Genomic DNA, 23,576 nt, shown 5'->3' on the forward strand with positions numbered 1-23,576 from the left:
GCAGCGGCCTCAGTGCGCAGGCGCGGGTGCGAGCGCCGCCGGCTGGGTCCCCGGCGTCCGCTGGAGCGGAGCTCACGCTGCAGGCAGCGTCCGGGATGAGCGCCGTGGAGGCCGACCACTGGGCGTGGCTGCTGGTGCTCTGCTTCGTGTTTGGGTGCAATGTCCTCAGGATCCTCCTCCCGTCCTTCTCCTCCTTCGTAAGTGGCTGCCTCGCCTTCCAGGGGCCGGTGGGTCGCGGCCTCAGTCCCGCCGAACCGGGCGTGGACACGGGGGTCTCAGACTGGCCGCGTGATGGCCGCATTCGGCCCGCAGAAGCGTCTTGGTTGGACCCTTCTGTGTTTTAAGAAATACTCAAATACATACATACACACGTAAAAGAAACACCTGGCAGCACTTGGCCACGTTTTCAGGCGGCAGCAATGTTCAGGTTGGGCGTTCTTAGTGTCCCCCCCACCCCCCGCCCGACTCCCCGCACTCATTTCCGTTATTTCCCCGTCTCTGGAGGCATCCGGCAGCCCTCGGCTGCTAGGGGGACAGTGCCCGGAGCAACGCGGCGCCCAGGGGTTGCCGGAGGCCTCGGCCTTCTCGCAGGTCCCGGAGAGATGGATCTAAGGGTGCAGGAGCCCCATTCTGAGGGGTGGGGTAGTTGACAGTGTGGACCGAGAACCTCAGGATGGGGTGATGCCACCTTTCTTCAGGGCAGCGCCGGGCGCCGGGGAGCACTGTCTCAGCGGGGCACCTTGCCAAGGCGCGTACATTACCTCGTGTCCAGCTGTCACGGCTGCGGAGAGAGGTGCATGTCGTCCCCTCTTCCTTGACCTCCCAGAGGAGTCTGACTCAGATAGTCATCCAGTTAGTGACTGTTGGGGCGGAAGTTTGAGCCTTGTTTTGTGATTCTCTTCCTTCTGCTCCTCCCGGAGCATGAATGGGGGCTACCGTGGCAACTTGGATGGGGAATGTGTGGGAGAAACCTGAGCTGTTCCCTGGGGAAGGGCGCCCTCTATTTGCCCACAGTGGGAGTGAGGGGCTGTCTGACCCGGACTGAGACCTTGAACATTGGGTGCAGGGTTGCAGCATTATTCTGGAAACTCAGTTCTCCCTGCTTTTCTCTCCTGATACAAATTGCTGCTGGTGATGGGTATTTAAGACTAGGCAGGATTTCTGCTTCTTTGTGTTTTGTTCTGTCAGTATTCACTTGAGTGCTTGTTTTGTGTATTGCCCGAGGCCCTACTGTTCTGAGGCACAGAGACTTCTCTTAGCGCCCATTCAGAATCTTTCCTGATGCTGCTTAGTCTTTAAGATGATGTCCCAAGTTCTTAAAATTGCAGACTCTTGAAGAGCTGGCTCCTGGCCATTTTTCTTCTTTAAAAAAAATTACGCCCTAACTGGTTTGGCTCAGTGGATAGAGTGTTGGCCTGCGGACTGAAGGGTCCCAGGTTCAATTCCGGTCAAGGGCATGTACCTTGGTTGCGGGCACATCCCCGTTGGGGGGTGTGCAGGAGGCAGCTGATCGATGTTTCTAACTCTCTATTCCTCTCCCTTCTCTCTGTAAAAAATCAATAAAATATATATTTAAAAAATTATGGTGATCCATACATCCTCCTATGTAATAAAGAGCTAATATGCAAATGGTCTTCAAGTCCTCACGCCATAATGGCTCAGACACTCAACACTGGGGAGAGAGGCATGGGGACCAGCCAGGCACAAATGAGCTCGGGAGAGAGGAATGGGGACCAGTTAGGCTGTGGCCCGGGAGGGACAAGCTGCCCACCCCGCAGTCCTGGGTGCCAGCGGCTGTGCCTGCGCCTGCTGCTCGGTGTGGGGCGAGGCAGAGGCAGTTAGGGGCAATCAGGCCAGCAGGGGAGCAGTTAGAGCTGATCAGGCAGGCAGGCAGGTGAGCGGTTAGGAGCCAGCAGTCCTGGATTGCGAGAGGCAGTCGGACATCCCCCAAGGGGTCTCGGATTGGAGTGGGTGCAGGCCAGGCTGAGGGATACCTCCCCCCCGCCCCCATGCATGAATTTCCTGCACTGGGCCTCTAGTATATATATAATAATTTTAACCATTTTTAGGTGTAAAGTTCAGTGGCATTAAGTCCATTCACATGGTTGTGCAGCTATCACCACCATCCATCTCCAGAAGTTTTTCATCTTCCTAAACTGAAACTATATCCATTAAACACTAACTCCTATTCTCTCTCTTCCTGGCACCCACCATTCTACTTTCGGTCTCTATGAATTTGACGACTCCCAGTACCTCATATAAATGAAATAGTACAGTATTTGTCATTTTGTGACTGGCTTATTTTGCGTATCATAATGTCTTTAGGGTTCTTCCTTGTAGTGAGTGTTAGGATTGCATTCCTTTTTGAGGCTGAATATTAGCCCATTACATGTATGTCCTACATTGTGTTTACCTGTTCATCTTTAGATGGACATTGGGGTTGTTTCACCTTTTGGCTATTGTGAGTAGTGCTGGTAGAACTGGTGTACAAATATCTGTGCGAGTCTCTGTTGTCAATTCTTTTGGGAATTGGAGTTGCGGGATCATATGATAACTCCACATTGAATTTTTTGGAGAAACAACCCTTCTACTTTTCACAGCAGCTGCACCATTTACGTTCTCACCAGCACTGCACATTCTCCACCACTTGTCATGTTAGGTTGTTGCTTTGAGAATTGCCATCCCAGTAGGTGCAAAATGGTATATCATTGTGTTTTGTTTTTTTTTAAATATATTGTATTGATTTTTTACAGAGAGGAAGGGAGAGGGATAAAGAGTTAGAAACATCGATCAGCTGTCTCCTGCACACCCCCCACTGGGGATGTGCCCGCAACCAAGGTACATGCCCTTGACTAGAATCGAACCTGGGACCCCTGAGTCCGCAGGCCGACGCTCTATCCACTGAGCCAAACCGGTTTCGGCTCATTGTGGTTTTGATTTACATTTTTCCTTACGATTAGTGATATGGGACATCATTTCTTGTGCTTATGGCCATTTGTATCTCTTCTTTAGAGAAATGTCTATTCAAGCCCTTACGCCATTTTTAAATTGGGCACCACGAGCTGTCCCCAGGGGAAGAGCGCCCTCTGTAGGCCCACAGCAGGAGTGAGGGCTGTTTTGTTTTTTTCTGTTGTTGAATTAGGAGTACTTTATATATTCTGGATATGAACTCTTTATTCCACATGATTTGCAGATGTTGTCTTCCATTTTGTGGGGTTACTGTTCATCTTTCATTTTTCCTCCATTCTTCCTATGTACCCCATCCCATTTCACCTCATGCTGGAGCCACATGCAACTAATCTCAGTTCTCAGAGGCTGTGTTTTACGTTCCTCTCTGAATTGTTTGTAATTGCTCCTTAGCTGAGGGGGGAGTTGAAGTGTGTATGTGGGGTATGCCAGGGGCTATAAATAAGACCGGTTATGTCAGGCTTCTTCACCATGCCTACACCATACACTGTCACAAGAGGTTATTGCTGCAGTCTGGACTCGGGTGAGCTGCTGCCCTGTACGGGTGGCTGTTCATCATTTTAGATGAAAGAGGATTTGGTTTGACCTTGGACCTGTGTCACATCAGTGCTGCTTCTTACAGGCTCTATACCCTTTCTAAACTCAAACTGGTTAGCTTTCTTAAATCTCTTTCCCCTTGGTTATGGCACTATTGGTCGGGATTGTTAGCCAGCTTCAGGTTTTCTTAGTGTCCAGCCCTGTTGCTCCACCTGGTCGCTGGGTTGGTGCTGAGGGTCAGTGCACAGCTGTAAGGAATGTACTGGCCCCACGTAGGTAAAGTGCTGCACCATCACAGGCTGATTTAGGACCCACGTGGGAACGGCTCCTAGGAGGAAGAGTTGGATTGGGAATGGGCCACACCCCTGAACTTCAGATCATAACCTTCTTGCAATGTTTCTGATGGTTTCCGTTCAGCCAGAAGCAAGGGAGGGGTGCACCATCCCACTGGCTGAGCGGCTGGCTGGCCCCCTGGCCCGAGCCCTTGAGGAATGCTAATGTCGGGAATCCTCTGCCCAGCAAAGCCTTGCAAGGTCCTGGGTGGGGATCTCAGCCGATTATTGGGATGGGATGCGTGCTTGGATAAGGACACCCTGGTCCAGTGATGGCGAACCTATGACACGCGTGTCAGCACTGACACGCATAGCCATTTCTGATGACACGCAGCCGCTGAGGCGGCCGCATGCCAAGGATGAAACATTTGCTGCTCCTGAGGATGAAACATTTGCTGCTCCTGAGGATGAAACATTTGCGAAATAATGTTTTTTCCTCAAAATGACACACTACCCGAGTTATGCTCAGTTTTTTGGCGAAGTTTGACACACCAAGCTCAAAAGGTTCCCATCACTGCCCAGTCCCTGGTGTTGACTTGGAATTTTCCTGCGAGCTCTTGCTTTTTTCCCTTCCAGCTGGTCACAGGACACATGGATGAGGGGACCTCGTTCATTTTGCAAGACTTGCTTTAGTCAAAGGCGGCCGAGGAGGAGGGGGACTTCTTGAGCACCCAGTCTGCGTGGGGTACAGGAGGCGCACTGCGCAGGCGCCCCAGGACTGCGCGGCACTGGGCGCTGAGGTCTCTGCAAGCAGTGTGCACTGCGCAGGCGCCCCAGGACTGACACGGTGGAGGGCGGGGTGAGGGTCTCCGCGAGTGGTGTGCACTGCGCAGGCGCCGCATGACTCACCCAGTGGTGGAGGGCGGCGTGAGGGACCCAGCGAGTCGCTTGTTCTGCGCAGGCGCCCGAGGCCTGACGGTGCAAAAACTGGCTCCCCTTATCCTTAATATGTTTATTTGAGGAATCCTTTATAACTACCCTTCCACTGCCACCCCCTGTCGAGAACGGATGCCTCTTGGGCTCTGCTAGTGTTTGGTTGGGTACCTTCCTCTTACCACCTATGTGCCCCTTACCCTGCTCCTTCTCTGACTCCCACATCGGGCTGCGCGTTCTGGAGACCCCCGTAGCACTATGCTTGGCTCTGACCCCCCTCCCCCGGCCCCTTCTAGCAGGGTGCCCCTTTGCAGGAATGCCCTCTCACTGTGCTTGGGCTCTGAGTCCTCCTCAGTGGCACTCTGCGCCCGCACCCTGCTGCCTACCTAACTTAGGGCTGGATTCTTCAGGGAGGGCAGCTCCGGGAATGGGAACAGTTTTTATTTTATGGTTCCGATTTTATAGTTATAGTGAAAGATACACATATTTGTACCATAGCAATCCATTGGCATGTCTTCAAAAGGAAAAATGTAATGAGAATAGCGATTCAAATCACAGGGAGGATTTTTATTTTTTTAAATATATTTTTATTGATTTCAGAGAGGAAGGGAGAGGGAGAGAGATAGAAACATCAATGATGAGAGAATCATTGATTGGCTGCCTCCTGCACGCCCCACAACCCAGGCATGTGCCCTGACCAGGAATCGAACCCTGACCTCCTAGGTCATACGTCGACTCTCAAACACTGAGCCACGCTGGCTGGGCGGAAGGGAGGTTTTATGTTTTGGCTGTAGGGAGCAGGACCAGGCAGCAGAGGCTGGCTCTCTAGGTGAAGGGCAGCCAGCCCAGGAGAGAGAGGCAGCAGGTAGGATGGTGGAGGCGAGGAAGAATTGTACCCCAGGTGGAAAGGCGCTGACCCCTGCGTCCACTCCACCAGATGTCCAGGGTGCTGCAGAAGGATGCAGAGCAGGAGTCTCAGATGAGAGCAGAGATCCAGGACATGAAGCAGGAACTTTCCACTGTCAACATGATGGACGAGTTCGCCAGATATGCCAGGCTGGAAAGGAAGATCAACAAGATGACAGATAAGCTCAAAACTCATGGTGCAGTTTGTTTTGTTTTGTTTTGTTTTGAATTTTTCTAAGAGTTTATTTGAGCCAAACTGATGACATTGCCGGGAAGCAAGACCTCAAATGCTCCCCTCATGGTACTGTTTTCATTTGTAGTTTTTGGAAAGCTTCATAAGAGCTGATTCATAGAAAAATCTTTTCTCTAAGGATTCGTAGAATACATGCACTGATTCTTGGATGTTCTAAATGTTGTTATAAACTTTGAAGTTGTCTAGAAGAAACCCAATAATAATAATTACTTTACTTTCTCTTTATTTTGCTGGTGAACCTTTGCTTTCTAACAGAAACATTCAGGATACTCTTAGAGTTTCTTCAGAGCCAACTTGATAGGTTGTCATTTTCAAATTCAACACTTTTCTGAGAGAAGCCTAGAAAAGAATCTTACAGTGGATACTCAGGGGCTTTCTTTCTTTTTTCAAAAATATATTTTTATTGATTTCAGAGAGGAAGGGAGAAGGAGAGAGAGGTAGAAACACCAATGATGAGAGGGAATCATCGATTGGCTGCCTCCTGCATGCCCCCTAGTGGGAATCGAGCCCGCAACCTGGGCATGTGCCCTTAACTGGAATTGAACCCGGGACCCTTTAGTCTGCAGGCCAATGCTCTATCCACTGAGCCAAACCGGCTAGGGTCTCAGGGCCTTTCTTATTCTGTTCTCTAAAAAGTGCTATCCGAGTGTAGACTCAGGCTAGGGCTCAGGTCTTCCTCATTTTGATGTTTGCCACTGTCCCTAACAGTCTGCTGTGATGACAATGATTTTCACAGGGCAGCCTGTGTGCTGAGAGCATGCACTGTGAGAGAGCCGTCTGCATGGCTAGTAAAACAGGCAGAGGGGCCTTCCCAGCGCCCAGGCAATTCGCCTCCCTTATGGATTAGTGTACAGTGTAGACCGGGGAATTGGGGAAGAACCTTTAGTCCTATTGATTGGTAAGTGCATTGTGAAAAGAATCTCTGATTTAGATGAATAGCTTTTTCTAAAAAATATATTGATTTCAGAGAGGAAGAGAGAGGGGGAGAGAGATAGAAACATCAGAGATGAGAGAGAATCATTGATTGGCTGCCTCCTGCATGCCTCAGACTGGGGATCGAGCCAGCAACCTGGGCATGTGCTCTGACTGGGAATTGAACTGTGACCTCCTGGTTCATAGGTTGATGCTCAACTATTGAGCCACACCAGTGAAGCTAGATGAATAGCTTTAAGGGTTTTTTTTAAATTAAAGCTGCACATTTCCCAATCTGTGTGTGATTCTATTTTATTTTTAATGTTTGAAAAATAATTTTATTGATTTCAGAGAGGAAGGGAGAGGGAGAGAGAGATAGAAACATCAATGATGAGGGGGAATCATTGATTAGCTGCTTCCTACATGCCCCACACTGGGGTCAAGCCTGCAACCCGGGCTTGTGCCCTAACTGGGAATTGAACTGTGACCTCCTGGTTCATAGGTTGATGCTCAACCACTGAGCCACTTTGGCCGAGCTCTATTTTAAATAATAGCATAGTGGGCGATGTAAGACATTCTATTTTATATTTACATGCATAATTAGACAATATCTTGTGAGACAAAATAGCACTTCTGTATATTTGAGTATTTTCTTCTCTTTTTTGGGCTGATATAATCATTTCATCTTGTTTTTCCTTTCAGTGAAAGCACGGACAGCTCAGTTGGCCAAGATAAAGTGGGTTATGAGTGTTGCTTTCTACATATTGCAGGTAAGTGTCCTGTTGTGTCACTGGGGTCATTAAAGTTGGTAATGGACTTTGCCCCACTTCAGCCCCTGGAATCCAGGTTTTTACCTTCAGCTGCTGTGCTGAGTGTCCTGCAGGCATGTAACTCCGAACACTCTGAATTTATCAGTTAGACATAAAGGCTTTCTCTTGATTAGTGTTGTTAACTCTTGGGATTTTTAAGCAAATGAACGCCTAAGCCACTCCTCTGGAGTTCTTGATGTGGCCTTTACTCCAGCGCAGGTTTGGGAGGCTGGGGGATGAAGTGAAAGAAGTTTACTTAGAAATTGTGTTTTCTGAGATGGTCAGTGATTTTGGCTGTGGCTTCCTACATGGTATACAGACGGGTAAGTGACTGTCTGCTCTCCAGGTAGGGAACCCGTTATTGTCATTAAAGTCCAGCACCACTGACTCACAACTTTCTTATGGGGGGACTTTTACTTGCTTTACCCTGAGGTTGCGGATCTGCTATGGCTGCTTTAAATGGTCTCTGAGGTTCAGTGTTATGAATGATGTGGACTGGGGTAAAGGACTCAGGCTATTTGGTTATAGTAAGTACATTGATCCTGAGGCGCTGTCACTGAGGTGAGATAGGTTTTTCCAGGGACTGAAGTTAAGCCAGAGGCCCTCTTTTTATTAAAAAAAAAAAAAATTATTGATTTGAGAGAGAGAGAGAAGGAGAGAGAGACAGACAGAGTCAGAGACATCGACTTGTTGTTCCAGTTATTTATGGATTCATTGGTTGCTTCTTGTATGTACCCTGACTGGGGATCGAACCCACAATCTTGGCGTATTGCAGGTGTGGGGACCTTTTCCTGCCAAGGGCCATTGGGATATTTATAACATCTTTCGGGGCCATACAAAATTATCGACTTAAAAATTAGCCTGCTGTATGTGGTCAGACATTTAATTAACTCACCCCGATGCCTTCATAGGGCCAGACCACATGATTGTGCTGGTCTTACATGGCCCGAGGGCTGGACGGTCCCCACCCTGGATGTTGGGACAATGCTCTAACAAACTGAGACCCGGCCAGTGCTGGAGGCCCTCTTTCAGGGCATATTTGAGTGACATATTCAGGGCCAGAGGGGACAGAAGACAACTTGAGGGAATGCTGCTGGGGAAAGGGGAGAGAGAGCATCTCTTCTCTCCCCACCATTGAAACTTGCAGAGGCCCACTTCTGCATGGGAAGGCCAGCGCTAGAGTGTGGATGGAGAATTAACTACTTTTTCAAGGATCTAGAGGCCTAAGGTTGCTTTTGTCGCTGGTACTGTGTATTTAAAAGAGATATTCAGTGAGAAAAGAACACTTGTGTTATGGGAAATCTTCGTTATTTATCGGCTAATTTAATAGTGTATTTAGTTGATGTTCAAACAACATGGGTTTGAACTGCATGGGTCCACTTTTATGTGGATTTTTTTTCAATAAATATATTGGAAATTTTTTTTGGAGAGTTGTGACAGTTTGACAAAACTCACAGGTGAACCACTGAATAGCCTAGAAATATTGAAAATATTAAGAAAAAGGTATGTCATGAATATATAAAATATATATTTGTATTTTCTCTTCCTTATAATTTCCTTGACATATCTTTTCTCTAGCTTAATTGTAAGAACACAGTATATGATATATATAACATCAAATATGTGCCAGTCAGCTGTTTGTCAGCAGTAGGCTATTAGTAGTTATGTTTTTGGGGAGTCAAAGGTTACACTGGGATTTTGGACTGTGGGGTCGGTGCCGCTCACCGTATTGTTCAAGGTCAGCTGCATATGTTACCGGCGGCTGTGGGCTGCAGGGACTGGATTGATAGGGCTGGAGGTCGTCGCTGTGGAGCGTCCTCTTCTTCCTGTGAGGACTGGCCGCGTGGCGGCAGGTGGTTTGCACTCAGCACAGTGTCTCCGCAGGCGGCCCTGATGGTCTCCCTCATTTGGAAGTATTATTCTGTTCCTGTGGCTGTGGTGCCAAGTAAATGGATAACTCCGCTCGACCGCCTGGTAGCATTTCCCACTAGAGTAGCAGGTAAGAGCTTCCTGGGAAACATAGTGGGAGACTGTGGAGCTTAGGAGGAGGTGTGTGGTAGGTTAAGTCAACTCGACCTCATCATCCATTTCACCAGGGGAGAGGTTGGAGGGGCGGGGTAGGGCTTTGTGTCTCAGCCTTGAAGGCTGGCCGTGAGGAAATGCAGATCCAGAGAAGTTCTTTACCTTGTCCGCTGTCACCGAAATGTTAAATAGCAGAGCTAGAGCTCAAGTCACGTCTGCTTCTGGACTCAACCAGTAAGCCCATCCCTGCAGTTGATAGCCTGCTTATTCAAACACTACTTCTAGTTCCCAGGTTTTGCAGCCTCTTTTCAATTCTAGGCATTGCGAGGGCATTTATGGCTCTCGGTCCTTTTTTTACATGTGAAAGATAATTTCTTGTGGATGTTAAAAGTAGTACATGCCATTGTAGGATGACTAAAAATAAAAGAAAAATGAAAGAAAACCCATTAGCTATGGATAACCCCTCTTAGATTGTGCTATATTTTTCTATTAATTTTTATACAGGGGTGGGCAAAAGTAGGTTTACAGTTATGACTACATGAAACACGGTTTATTCTTGTATTATATATTCCATTCGAACAACTGTAGACCTACTTTTGCCCACGCTTGTATAGTTTTTTCTTTTCATTTTATTGATTTTTACAGAGAGGAGGGGAGAGGGAGAGAGTTAGAAACATCAATGAGACAAACATCGATCAGCTGCCTCCTGCACACCCCCCACCGGGGACGTGCCTGCAACCAAGGTACATGCCCTTGACTGGAATCGAACCCGGTACCCTTGAGTCCATAGGCCGATGCTCTATCCACCGAGCCAAACCGGCCAGGGCCACCCTCGTATAGTTAAGGTTGTCTAGTTTTTTGTCCCTTATAACTTTATATTGTAAGCCTTCTCCCATATCAATAAACGTTTTTTTATTAAGGAATCTTGCATAGCTGTTCTTCATTTGGATGTGTCATAATTTACTAATTTTCCTGTTAAAAATTAGGTCCTAATTTTTTCTACCAAGAATAATGCTGTAGCACACCTCCTTTTCAGTCAGTTTTTGGTTGTGATTTGTGATAATGCTGGAGGTGAATTACTAAATTAAAAGGAATGGCTATTTCACTCTAACCACTTCCCTCCCCCACTTTGTGGGACTCAGCCTTGAGGGCAGTACTGGTGCAAGAGGCCACTCTTCCCGGCAGCCAGCAGCCACTGGCCCCTCTTACAGCCCGTCTGCCTGTCTCTCATTGACCAGTGGGACAAGACCGGTGTGGGTAAACATTGCTTCATTCATGACGCTCTCTGAGACGGGAAAACCAAATAATGTCACAGAGTGGCCTTCTAGCCTGTTAATATCGTAAAAAATAAAGCATATTTCTTGGCAGAGAAGAGGAATTCAAACCAATGCTCATTGTTCTGTATAATTCCTGCTCAGTAAGGAAGGCAGCCCTGTGAATTAATCGAAAGTCTGATGCATTGGAACCCACGAAATACAAACTTTGTCTTAGCCCAGCACTGCTCCAAAAGAATGGAACTACTCTTACTTCCTCTAAGACAGTGATTCCCAACATTTTTTTGCCCATGCCCCACCTAAGCATCTCTGAAATCCTGATTCCCCCCCGTCCCCGTGACATATAATTCTTATTATTCAAAAAGTGAACTCCTATTCACGTGGAGGAAGCCTAAAAGGCCATTAACTTGGTCTAAACAAGATTCCAAAGAACATGGCATCCATGAAAGAGAAAAATAAAAGAACAGAAGGACAGTTGAAGTACTGAGGAAGAAATCACTAAGAAATTGTTAAAAAAAAAAAATGAAGTGATATGAAAAAATAGCAAAGTTTCAAAACATATAATAGAGAACTGGCATAAATATGTCACAATATATATTTATATACTGTATATGAGGCCCCTAGAACCATAAGAAATGCAAAAAATGCACTGTTAATAACTCATTCTCGAATCGCCCCCCTGTGGGGCGTGCGCCCCACGTTGGGAACCGCTGCTCTGAGATGAAGGTCGCAGAGGCGGGGAATGTGGGCGGAACTCTGGGTGTGCTCTCACGTTGAATTTCTTTATTTTTAGGTGGTGTTGGAATTACCTGTTGGATTTTAGTCTGTAACAAAGTTGTGGCTATTATGCTTCATCCTTTTAGCTGAAAAAGAAGATGAATACAGCTCTGATACTTTTAAAAATGAATTTTCACTTAGGTTAAAAACCTGACTTATACTGTTTGATTGTCTTTTGTTTATTTGTTTAAGAAACAAAAGAGCGCAGGTTAGTTCTGTCGATGAACCTGCCTGTTCTTGGACTTTACGTGAGATTCTTTTAGGAATTAGATTTGTACACTTGTCATGGAGGCAGAGAGGTCTGTCACCCTCTGTACTGGCCAGCAAAGCAGCAGGTTTGTGATAAGAAACGTGACGTTACAGGCATCTAGACGTTTTACTTGTGATTTGCACATTTGACATATTTTAAGTATTTTTTTTTTTAAACTGATTTCAGAGAGAGGGAGAGGGAGAGAGAGATAGAAACATCAATGATGAGAGAAAATTATCGATTGGCTGCCTCTCATGCACGAACCCTATTGGAGATCAAGCCTGAAACCTGGGCATGTGCCCTGACCAGGAATGGAACTGTGACCTGGTTCATGGGTCGACGCTTAACCACTGAGCAACACTGGCTGGGCATTCTCTTGGCATATTTTAAAGGTCACATTGCCAATTGGAAAGTCAACATTTTCTCATAACTTAAGTACTTTAAAGACTTCATACTACTTGTAATCCAGATTAGAAAGCAATTTAATATCACTACTAGAATTTGAAAATTGGTTTTTTAATCTCATGCAGTATCACTAAAAGAACACTAACTGACATTGCCTGTGCTTACCTTTGGTTTAAAATGTCACCTGTTGAGCAAGTCTTTGTGGAGTATTATCTCCTTATTTGAAGCTGTTATTTTTTCATTTCTGGGTTTTATAAATGTATTCGTGAGATCATTACATATTGTTTTTGTGCTTAAATTATGTGTTTTGTACTTAAAGCATTTCAAATGAAGTGTATTTATAAGCATTTAATATTTATCCTCCATAGAATGGAACAAAGTTAAAAAACAAAGTAGGAAGCCTGATTAAATGAATTTAAATGGATACATGTTTGGCCCGTAAAGTATAATTCTGCTAAATATTTTTAAAACACTTCTTTACTAATTAAAATCTTTGCAAGTGCTTGTCTGACTTCCTTCTTATAGCCACGCGTTTGCTGGGACCAGTCTGTAACCGACAAGTCGCAGAGGGCTTTAACCATTAACCGAGTCGGCTGCAGCACCTTAAAGCAGATTCCATCACTAGTTTTGAAAAGATCATATTCTTGTGTTCCTTAATGATCCAGTAGGGAGCTCCCTGTGATTTCTGCTGGTTGTACCATGAAACGACAAAGTGCCGTGTTACTTTACTTATCGTGACTGGGGTGGTCTCGGGTTCCCTGATCGTGCAGACGTACCTGCAGCAGGTCCTCGGGGCTTTGAGGGAGGATGCAGAGCGAGGAGCACAGCTGTGTTTCTACGGGCAGCATCGCGAGGATCCGACTCCAGCTTCCCTGTCAGGCACCACAGGGTACACGTGGCCACAAGGGGGAGATGCCAACCTGAGGGGGAGATGGCAGCAGCACAGGGAAGTTGGCAGGGTCCAGGGTCCGTAGAGGCCACAGTCTGATGCCCACTGGTAGTGAGCGGCAGGCAGCTGGACGCGTTTCGTAGTCCCGATCGAGCGGCCAGGTGCACACGTCCAGGGACGTCCTTGGGACACTAATCCGTTTCAAGCCTCCCTGACGAGACCCTTATTTATCTCCTAAGGATATATCCTCTCAGTTAGTACTGCAATTTTGACAGATTTCACTGAGGCTAGAGGAAAAGATTTACATTTCACAGCTGGGAACGCTTTCCACATACATTAATAGTTAATGAAGATTAAGTAGGGCAAGTTTAAATGTTCGTCATATTTCACATAATTGTTTTAAAATAGATAATAAACTTGGTATTGCCCTGGCCAGTGGTCAATGGTTAGAGCATTGGCCCGTGGACCTAAGGGTCTTGGGTTCAATTCCTGGTCTAGGGCATGTTCCTGGGTTGCAGGTTCGTTCCCTGGGCCCAGTTGGGATGGGTGCAGGGGGCAACCATTTGATGTGTCCCTCTCACCTTGATGTTTCTCTCTCTCTACCTCTCCCTCTCCTCCTTCCCTTCCACTCTCAAAAAAAAAAAAAAAAATCAACGGAAAAATATCCTCAGATGAGGATTGAAAAAAACAAACATGGTACTGAATTTAAAACATAGAAAGGGATACGTTTAAAAGTTCATTGGAGGCTGGTGTGGCATAGAGAGGGTCAGTGGGGATAAAGGGGGACATCTATAATACTTTCAACAATAAAGATAAATAAAAAACACCAAAAAAAAATCTCCTGACCCTTTTACTGTTGTGTCACCCCATTTTCCACTGTTACCAGTTTCTTATGATTCTTCCGATGATCCCATACATTTATGGATATTGATATGTGTGGTTTTATTTACCTTTAAAAATATTTTTATTGATTTCAGGAAGGAAGAGGGAGAGAGATATAGAAACATCATTGATGAGAGAGAATCATTGATCGGCTGCCTCCTGCACGCCCCCTCCTGGGGATCGAGCCTGCAACACAGGCATGTGCCCTTGGCCAGAATCGAACCTGGGACCTTCGGTGCGCAGGCTGACACTCTATCCACTGAGCCAAACTGGCTAGGGCGATATGTGTGGTTTTAAAATAAATTTTTTTTAAAAAATAAATTTTATTGATTTTTTACAGAGAGGAAGGAAGAGGGATAGATAGTTAGAAACATCGATGAGAGAGAAACATCGACCAGCTGCCTCCTGCACACCTCCTACTGGGGATATGCCTGCAACCAAGGTACATGCCGGAATCGAACCTGGGACCTCTAAGTCTGCAGGCCGATGCTCTATCCACTGAGCCAAACCAGTCAGGGCTAAAATAAAAAAATTTAAATTATGAAAGTAGTACCTAAAACAATAACTGGTGCTTTTTTTTTTAATCCTACTTGAAGAGTCTAGAAAAGGAGTAAGGAAGCAAAGTCTCCCATGATTCCACAGAATGGGCATTACTGGTATTAATGTTAGTATGTTTATGTATACTTAAGGATAGCTATAGGTTTGTGTTTCTATTAAAAAATACTGGGTATAGTTTCTAGCTTTAGATGGGACATCTGTTTGATTTAAAATATCTAAAGCTCTCTTCATGCCAATTGGGTTTCCTGTATATTTATGGTAAATCAAGCAGGGAAATATTTCTATATACAAATCCACAATCATTTTTTTTTCCTCACCTGAGAATATTTTTCCATTGGTTTTTAGAGAGAGTGTAAGGGAGGGGGAGCGACAGAGAGAGACACACACACACGGATTGGTTGCCTCCCGCAGGCACCCTGACCAGGGCTGGGGATTGAGCCTGCAGCCACAGTACCTGCCCTTGACCGGCAAACCCATGACTCTTCAGTCCACAGGCAACGCTCTATGTGCTGAGCCAAACCAGCCAGGGTGAAACAGATGCTTGTTAAATGTTTTTACTCTCCTCATGTCTACTAAACTCCTATTTCCTGTCTGCTTCCATACTGATCAGTGCTTCAGACCTTTTACTCTCTTCATTCTGGTCTCATCTGCTGTTAAGCCTGTTTGTTAATTTAAATTATTTGTCTTCTGAGTTGTCACATATGCTGAATTCTTATTCTTTTTAACCTTTTGCACTTGGATGTCGAGTATGACTCGACACGGTTAGCATTAGAATAAAGGAATCGAGAAAAAAGCAAGCGAGTGCAAAGGGTTAATTCATGTTTTCCAAAACTATTCTTTCTTCAGACGTTTATTTTCTGTGTATAATTCCAATAGGTGAAGTCTTTGCAGATCTGGTCCTTCTATGTTGTTCTTCTTGGATCTCTTAGCACCTAGTTTTTTTGTGTTTAACTCTCTGGGAATTTCCTGAGGCCTGGGTTAAAGATAGCTTCTTCCAGCCCGGCTGGCGTGGCTCAGTGGTTGAGCATCACCTATGAACCAGAAGGTCACAATTCAGTTCCCGGTCAGGGCACATGGCCGGGTCGATGGCTGGATCCCTGGTAAGGGGGCATGTGGGAGGCAGCTGATCAGTGATTCTCTCTCATCTTTGAGGTTTCTATCTCCCTTCTCTGAAATCAATATATATATTAAGAAAAAAAAGAAAAGATAGGCTCTTGCAGAAAGGATATGTATTTCTACTGCTTGGGCTACTTCCAGCCTAGATCTCTTTAAACTTTACTTTTAGGGTCTATCAACCAATCCAGTTTCAGTCTGTCAGACAGGTGAGGGTGGACTGGCTACAGTCTCCGGGTTTAAGACAATTTTCTGAGCTGATTGAGGCCCGAGGCCCTGGCTGTCCAGGTTCTGAGGGAGGAGCCTTCTATCAGGCTTCTGCTTGGGCTGGTGTTCTTTGGCTTTGGCCCTAGAGGCTTTTCTGATGCTCACTTCTCCAGTTTTGGCAAATGCCCTTCAGGCCAAAGTTGACGTCAGAGCTCTGCTTGCCCACCTCCCTGGGGACCTGCTTCACTTGGTGTTCACCAGTGGATCCGTTTAACACGTTTCTTGTAAGGGAACCTTTGGAGCAGCGTTGCCAGCCGGTGGCGCAGACCACTGGCGGCCCGGGAGGTCCGAAAGGTTGGCGGCCGCTGTGCTAGTGCAGACGGCATTTTCAGCTTTTTTATAGCAGGATCACCAGAGTACCTGTCTACCAGAGTACAGGAAATGAATTTCTTCTTAATATTTTAAAAATATGCCTTCATTCTCAGTGAACAGACTAAAAGGAATTTGAAATCTTAAGAACTTCTCTTAGTGAAATTTTTCCCATTTAAAATACACTGGAACTTAAAATGTTTTGTGAACCCATTCAGTCAGTCTCTTTTCTTCGGTCAGTGATGCTAAGTGTTGAAAACGGAAGATTTAATCAGATTCTTGTTGCTCTTAGTAGCAGTAAAGTAAAATTGTACTTCATTCTCCAGCACTTTCTACACCCAAGTGTCTAAAATATTTCATTTAAACTGGTTATTATTTCCATAAGCCAAATGCTGTATATATGTTAACACACGGGGGGAAATGCTGTTTTCTAACAAATATTAACATTTATGCTTTGGTGCTTGACTTAATTAAAAATATTTATTATAAAAATAGGTTTTAAAAAATATGTTTTTATTGATTCAGAGAGAGAGGGAGAGGGAGAGGGAGATAGAAACATCCATGAGAGAAACATCATCAGTTAGTTGCCTCCCGCACACCCCCTGCTGGGGATGGAGTCTGCAACCCAGGCATGTGTCCTGACCAGGAATCGAACCAGCGACCTCCTGGTGCATGGGTTGACACTCAGCCACTGAGCCACACTGGCCAGGCTGGGTCTCTTTTTATATAAAACTTTTTCCTTCCTATTATACAGCTATATTCAGTATAGAAATTCATAGAAAATACACTGAAAATAAATACACTGAAAATAAATTAAAAATGGACCACAATCTCCTTCCTTAGAGATAGAAGTTAGCATTTTATTATCTTATGCATATATCTTTAAAATAATCTTAATTAGATGACTAGAAAGTAATAAGCTTAGATTATATTTTTATTAAATAGTGCCCTACAGAAGCACTTCTAGGTAGTTCTGATTTAATGTTATGATTGTGCTTTTGTGGGTAGGCTTAACGAAAGATCCCCTGAAAACTCCTCCATCTGCTGTCGGGAGTAGACGTTGTAATATTAAGTAAATGTCTTCAGAATTTAGGGCTAGGCAATTAATCATTTCACGTGCATTTGCATAGTCCCCTGTGTAAGCCTATGAGAATTCTAAGTGTTCTCTCTTCCCCCTCCCCCGTCTCTCCTTCCTTCTTTTTTCCCCACTGTAGTTTTCATAAAGGTCAAAGCTTATGCCATTTGTAGTCTTTTTAAAATATATTTTATTGATTTTTTTTTTTTTTTTTACAGAGAGGAAGGGAGAGGGATAGAGAGTTAGAAACATCGATGAGAGAGAAACATCGATTAGCTGCCTCCTGCTCACTCCCTACTGGGTATGTGCCCGCAACCAAGGTACATGCCCTTGACCGGAATCGAACCTGGGACCCTTGAGTCCGAAGGCAGATGCTCTATCCACTGAGCCAAACCGGTTAGGGTGCCATTTGTAGTCTTTATCTTTGGTTTTAAATACAATTCTTTTCCCATCATGACTTATACTCCCTCCATCCTTTTTTACACTTCCTTTTAAAAGTTTATTTTTTATTTTCAATTTTTAAAAGTGTTAATATTACACACCAATCCATAAATACCCTTGGAAATACTATGGTCTAAATCTAATCTAATAATAGACAAATATGCAAATTGACCACACCTTCGCTACACCTAAGCCACGCTCACCAGCCAAGCCACGTCCACCAACCAATCAGGACGAGTATGCAAATTACCCCAACAAAGATGGCGGCTAATTTGCATATCAAGACTGTCAAAAGAAGCCAAGAGCTGCAGAAGGGAGTAAAGCTTCGAAGAAACAAGCAAGCCAGGGGGGCGGGGGGGAGGAGAAGGGAGGAGCGGAGGCAGGGCTGGGGGTGAAGGGAAACGCAGGCGGGCTGGAGAAGGCGGGGCAGGTGACAAGGGCGGAGCGGAGGCGAAGGGAAATGCGGGCGGGCTGGAGGAGAAGGCAGGGCGGGCAATAAGGGTGGAGCGGAGGTGGGACCGGGGGCGAAGGGAAACGCGGGCGGGCTGGAGGAGATGGCGGGGCGGGTGACAAGGGCGGAGTGGAGGCAGGGCCGGGGGCGAAGGGAAACGCGGGCAGGCTGAAGGAGAAGGCAGGGCGGGCGACAAGGGTGGAGCGGAGGCGGGGTAGAGTGCAGCAGGAAATCCTATTGCAGGATTTTTCCTGCAACAGGAACGCTAGTATATATATAAAAGCCTAAGCGACCATTTGACTGTTTGGCCCATAGCTATGACACGCACTGACCACCAGGGGGCAGATGCTCTGACCGGTAGGTTACCTTGCTGCTGGGGTCTGGCCAATTGGGACTGGCCAGTGGGGCCGGACATGCCCTGAAGCCCTCCCAGGATCCCTCCCCTGCCCCGATCGTGCATCGGTGGGGTCCCTCGGCCTGGCCTGCACCCTCTCACAATCCAGGACCCCTCGGGATGTGGGAGATTCACAGGCCAGGTCGAGGGACCCCACCAGTGCATGAATCTGTGCACCAGGCCTCTAATTATAAATAAGTTGCTCTTATAAATAAATGAAGGCAGCCCTGGCCAGGTAGCTCAGTTGGTTACAGTGTCCACTGATGAGCCAAGGTTGAGGGTTCAGTTCTCATTCAGGGCACATGCAGGAAGTAACCAATGAACGCATAAATAAGTGAAACAATAAATTGATGTTTCTCTCCTAAAATATATAATCTAAAAAAATTAATGAAGGCAAGTTAACTGATTAACATTGAGAGTACAGCCCTTTTTGTATAGTCATAAAATATTCTAGGTGTAAATAATACATTAATTAGGAATGAGAAGCTAACTTGTGTGGACACTATACCCATGTGCTTTAAATTAAAAAAATTTTTTTTTATTGATTTCAGAAAGGAAGGGAGGGGGAGAGAGATAGAAACATCAAGGATGAGAATCACTGATCAGCTGCTTCCTGCACGCCCCCTACTGGGGATTGATGCTGCAACCTGGGCATGTGCCCTTGACTAGAATTGAACCTGGGACCCTTTCCAGGCCGACGCTCTATCCACTGAGCCAAATTGGCTAGGGCCCCATATGTTATTTTGAAAGGACAAGATTACAGAAAAAAAAAGGTCAAGGTGCAGGTATGCAACAAATGTATTAAAAAATGCTGGATCCTAGGTGCACATGGGAAAGTGTCGCCCACAAAGGCAGGATATTAGATGCCCAGTTTAGCTGAATAAGATAACACTCAAAAGATAATTTTTAAAAAGTATTATTGATTTTAGAGAGAGGAAGGGAGAGATTGAAAAACAAATGTGAGAGAGAAACATTGATTGGCTGCCTCCCACATGCACCCCTACCTGGGATGGAACCCACAACCTGGGCATGTGCCCCATCCAGGAATTGAACCATTTACCCTTCGGTGTATGGGATGACACTCTAACCAACTGAGCCACACCAGTCAGGGCTCAAAAATAATTTTCATAAAACCAAGCTTGGTGATCACTGCTGTGTTTGTGGTTTTTAAAAAATATAGAGCCCTGCCAAAACCGGTTTGGCTCAGTGGATAGAGCGTCGGCCTGCGGACTCAAGGGTCCCGGGTTCGATTCCGGTCAAGGGCATGTACCTTGGTTGCGGGCACATCCCCATTGGGGGGTGTGCAGGAGGCAGCTGATTGATGTTTCTCTCTCATCGATGTTTCTAACTCTCTATCCCTCTCTCTTCCTCTTTGTAAAAAAATCAATAAAATATATTAAAAATATATATATATAGAGCCCTGACCGGTTTGGCTCAGTGGATAGAGCGTCGGCCTGCGGACTGAAAGGTCCCAGATTCGATTCTGGTCAAGGGCATGTACCTTGGTTGCAGGCACATCCCCAGTAGTAGGTGTGCAGGAGGCAGCTGATCGATGTTTCTAACTCTCTATCCCCTCTCCCTTCCTCTCTGTAAAAAATCAATAAAATATATTAAAAAAATATATAGAGCCCTCTGATCATATTTTATCTTTCAAAACTGCTTCATGCTTTTAAGTTACAATGCAATTTGATTTTTGATAAAATTGTTATGAGATATATATATCTTGGGTGGACTTGAGCAATGGAGTCCCATAGAATATGAAAACCATAATGAGTCATCCAAAAGATAATGGTCGTTTCAGTTATAGAAAAATAAAGGTGTCATTTTGTATTTGAAATGTTGTCATTGTCTAATATAAAATGGAATTTTAAAATTAGCGCCCTAACCAGTTTGGCTCAGTGGATAGAGCGTCAGCCTGCGGACTGAAAGGTCCCAGGTTCGATTCCGGACAAGGGTATGTACCTTGGTTGCGGGCACATCCCCAGTAGGAGGTGTGCAGGAGGCAGCTGATCGATGTTCCTAACTCTATTCCTCACCCTTCCTCTCTGTAAAAATAATCAATAAAATACATTAAAAAATAAAATTAGATTAGCAATAAAACAAAACCTTAATTATACAAAGTCAATTTATGTACTGAAAACACACACACATACACAGTACAAAATTAAAGGCACAAAAGAACCAGAATGTATTAGAATATGGATTTTATTTAAATAATTATTTTTATTTTTCCTTCTGTAGGTGACGATGACTGAACAGAATTCACCACAGTTACTTTAGAATCTCCAAAAGCATTGCTGGCAGAGGCCTGACTAGGGGGTGGCTGCTGCATCTTCTTACTTTTCCAAGTCTCCTCAGACCCTTCATTAGCAGCACTTGCTTGGTCATTTTTAAAGACACAGCCTGATCCGAAGAGTTCCTCCATCAGGTTGCTTTTCTTTTCTCTGAAAGTTGCGTCTTTTGCTTTGGTTCTGGAAGACTTACCAAAAGAGGGCTCATACCCGCTCCCGGAGTGCCTGGGCTTCAGGTCTTTGGCACCGCCACGCCGTTTGCCTGTGCTGTGGTTGCATCTCCAGGCACCTGGTTTGGCTGGCCCACCTGAAGCAGGAAGCCCGTTATGCAAATTTTCCGTGGCTTCTGTGAATAAATAATGCTTTCTTTGCCGCAGGTGTATCTTGGTATTCTGGGCATTTTTGTTCGGTACCTCATCCATGTCGCTTTTTGGGACACTTTTTTTAAGCTCTTTTGCGGCATCATTTTCCTGTTGGCCTCCCCGTTCGGGGTGAATGACTTGGATTCTTTTTGAGGGTAGTTCTTGTTCTTTTTCCGAAGTGGTTCTCTTCTCTTGGTTTGCTTTTTTCTCTCTCTGTCTTCCAGTATTCTCCGGAGCTGCTGGTACTTTCAGGGGTTCCTCTTCCTTTGATAAATCTGTATTAGAAAAATAGTCAATTTGGCGATCTTTAAAATAATGGCTTTTATGTCAAGATGGCATGCATGTTTGCCACACTTATTCACACCTCCTGACAAGCACATTAAAATGACAAAAAAGGCCAGGCAATAGGAGCATATAACACTAGAATACAGAAAGGTGCTACTAACAGGCAGGAATGTTGCACTCTCCTAAACATAGCAAATGAGTGGGAAAGATGAAACCAAAAGAAAAATGATATTCCTGAAAGAATGAAAAGTTGCCAATAGGTTATTACTAGATGTTCAAACACCACTAAGCTGGATGTAGTGCCAGTTAAAACAATAAAGATGTTTTTACCCAATTGGCAAGTCTTCTCCAGAGCTGGTGAGACTCTCGGGAAATTGGACCTCCTGTCCCCAGTGAGTGGGTGTGTAACTTGGTACAGCTTTATCTGGGGGGCAGTTTGGCAGGACCGATGACAATTCTGAGTGAACATGTTCTCGGCCTCAACAACTTCACTTCTGGGACCAAGCCCTACACACACACACACTGGCACGTCGTGTAAGGATGTTACCGACATGGTTAAGTACCAGCGGAACGTCCTAAATGCCCGGCAGAGGGCCCTGGTTAACTACATGACGGCATGTGCGGCCTGCGGGATTCTGGGCATTCGTGGTAGAGAACGACGGCCGCCAGGAAGAGGGTTCAGTGTGTTAGTGAGACAGCCACGGGAAGAAGGGCTGTCCTTTCCCGTCCTTGCCAGCAGCAGGGAGCCTGCTGTCAGCCCTCCCCTCCCCTCCCCTCCCCTGGGGGAAGGCCTGTTGCAGCCACAGCCCAGCAGCCACAGCCCCGCAGCCACGACCAAGGAGCTGATCAGAGGCGGCTGTCATCTACAACGCAGAATGCAGTCATTGTGAGGGAGAGGGACAGAGCTGGATGTGCAGAACTGGAAAAGTTCCTCGCGTATTCCACACATTCTGAAATGAAACTGTTCACCAATACTCGAAAATAATGAGAGGAATTCTAGCAAGAGACGAGATATGTTTCAAGAATTAGCGGTGAGCAAAGAAGCCAGCAAGATGTGTATTTGGTTCTAAGTAATATTATGCCCTACTGATACTTAATGCAGATGTTAAACTTCGCTAACAGGCGAATTGCTTCTTTTCCACCGCCACTGCGCCCAGCCCCAGTCCGGGCCACCTGCGTCTCTTGCCTGGGTGATGGCACCGGGCTGCGGCCTGGCCTCCCCGCCCTGCCCTTCCTTCACCGCAGTCGGAAGAGGCGCCTCTGGTCCCGCTGGTGAAGGCGAAGCCAGGGTGATGGCTGCACCCCAGAGGCAGAGGGCCACCAGTCTGTTGTGTGTTTTTTAAAAAATATATTTTTATTGATTTCAGACCGGAAGGGAGAGGGAGAGAGAGAAGCAGCAATGAGAGAGAATCATTGATCAGCTGCCTCCTGCACGCCCCGCACTGAGAATCCAGCCTGCAACCTGGGCATGTGCCTTTGACCAGTATCGAACCCGGGACCCTTCAGTCCACAGGCCGATGTTCTCAGAACGGGAGAGTCGGCGCAGCCTGTTCCACCCGAAGCTCTCCCAGCCCCGCAGAGCAGCCCTGCCGGAGGCCGTGCGCTGGGTTCTCTGTGCCCAGGACGGTGCAGGACCTCCCCCTGACAGGCCCTTGTTCATCCGGGGCCAGAAGCCAGCGTCTGCCCCGCTGACCCCTCCCTGGAAGTCTTCGGTTGGTCTCATGAGTGGCGTGTTGCCCTTGACTCAGCTGGGTTTGTCTGCCACTCAGCTTGTCAGGAGTGAACATACTGTTTAAGGATACACACAAGGGCAGGGAATTGGGAGGCAGAGCCAGGGAATGAATGCCGGCGTCAGAGGGAAGGCTGGCTGTTTCTGGGGGCAGGGAGGGGATGTGGTGGGGAAGGGGCCACAGTGTGCTCTGGGGACTAATGTTCCATTTGT

The 23,576-nt window shown here is 46.1% G+C and overlaps 2 protein-coding genes across 4 annotated transcripts in view; one reads left to right on the top strand and one right to left on the bottom strand.

Annotated features, from left to right (window-relative positions):
- Nucleotides 1–21,016, top strand: GET1 (guided entry of tail-anchored proteins factor 1). Of its 2 annotated transcripts, none has more exons than XM_028151895.2 (5): nucleotides 1–197; nucleotides 5,647–5,812; nucleotides 7,483–7,550; nucleotides 9,474–9,588; nucleotides 20,938–21,016. In XM_028151895.2, the coding sequence occupies exons 1-5, from the start codon at nucleotides 96–98 to the stop codon at nucleotides 20,949–20,951; spliced, it is 465 nt and encodes a 154-aa protein (XP_028007696.1). In that variant the 5' UTR covers nucleotides 1–95; the 3' UTR covers nucleotides 20,952–21,016. The 2 variants fall into 2 exon arrangements, with proteins under 2 accessions (XP_028007696.1, XP_008143921.1); XM_008145699.3 differs by lacking the exon at nucleotides 20,938–21,016 and adding an exon at nucleotides 11,679–12,821.
- LCA5L (lebercilin LCA5 like) overlaps nucleotides 20,884–23,576 on the bottom strand; it is a 23,836-nt gene continuing 21,143 nt past the window's right edge. For both annotated transcript variants that reach the window (XM_008145698.3, XM_028151892.2), the window contains one exon: nucleotides 20,884–21,624. In XM_008145698.3, the coding sequence (XP_008143920.2) occupies nucleotides 20,906–21,624 (719 nt within the window). In that variant the 3' untranslated portion in view covers nucleotides 20,884–20,905. The remainder of the gene's footprint in view (nucleotides 21,625–23,576) is intronic.

The sequence above is a fragment of the Eptesicus fuscus genome, chromosome 3 (genome assembly GCF_027574615.1).
Source record: "Eptesicus fuscus isolate TK198812 chromosome 3, DD_ASM_mEF_20220401, whole genome shotgun sequence".
NCBI lineage: Eukaryota > Metazoa > Chordata > Mammalia > Chiroptera > Vespertilionidae > Eptesicus > Eptesicus fuscus.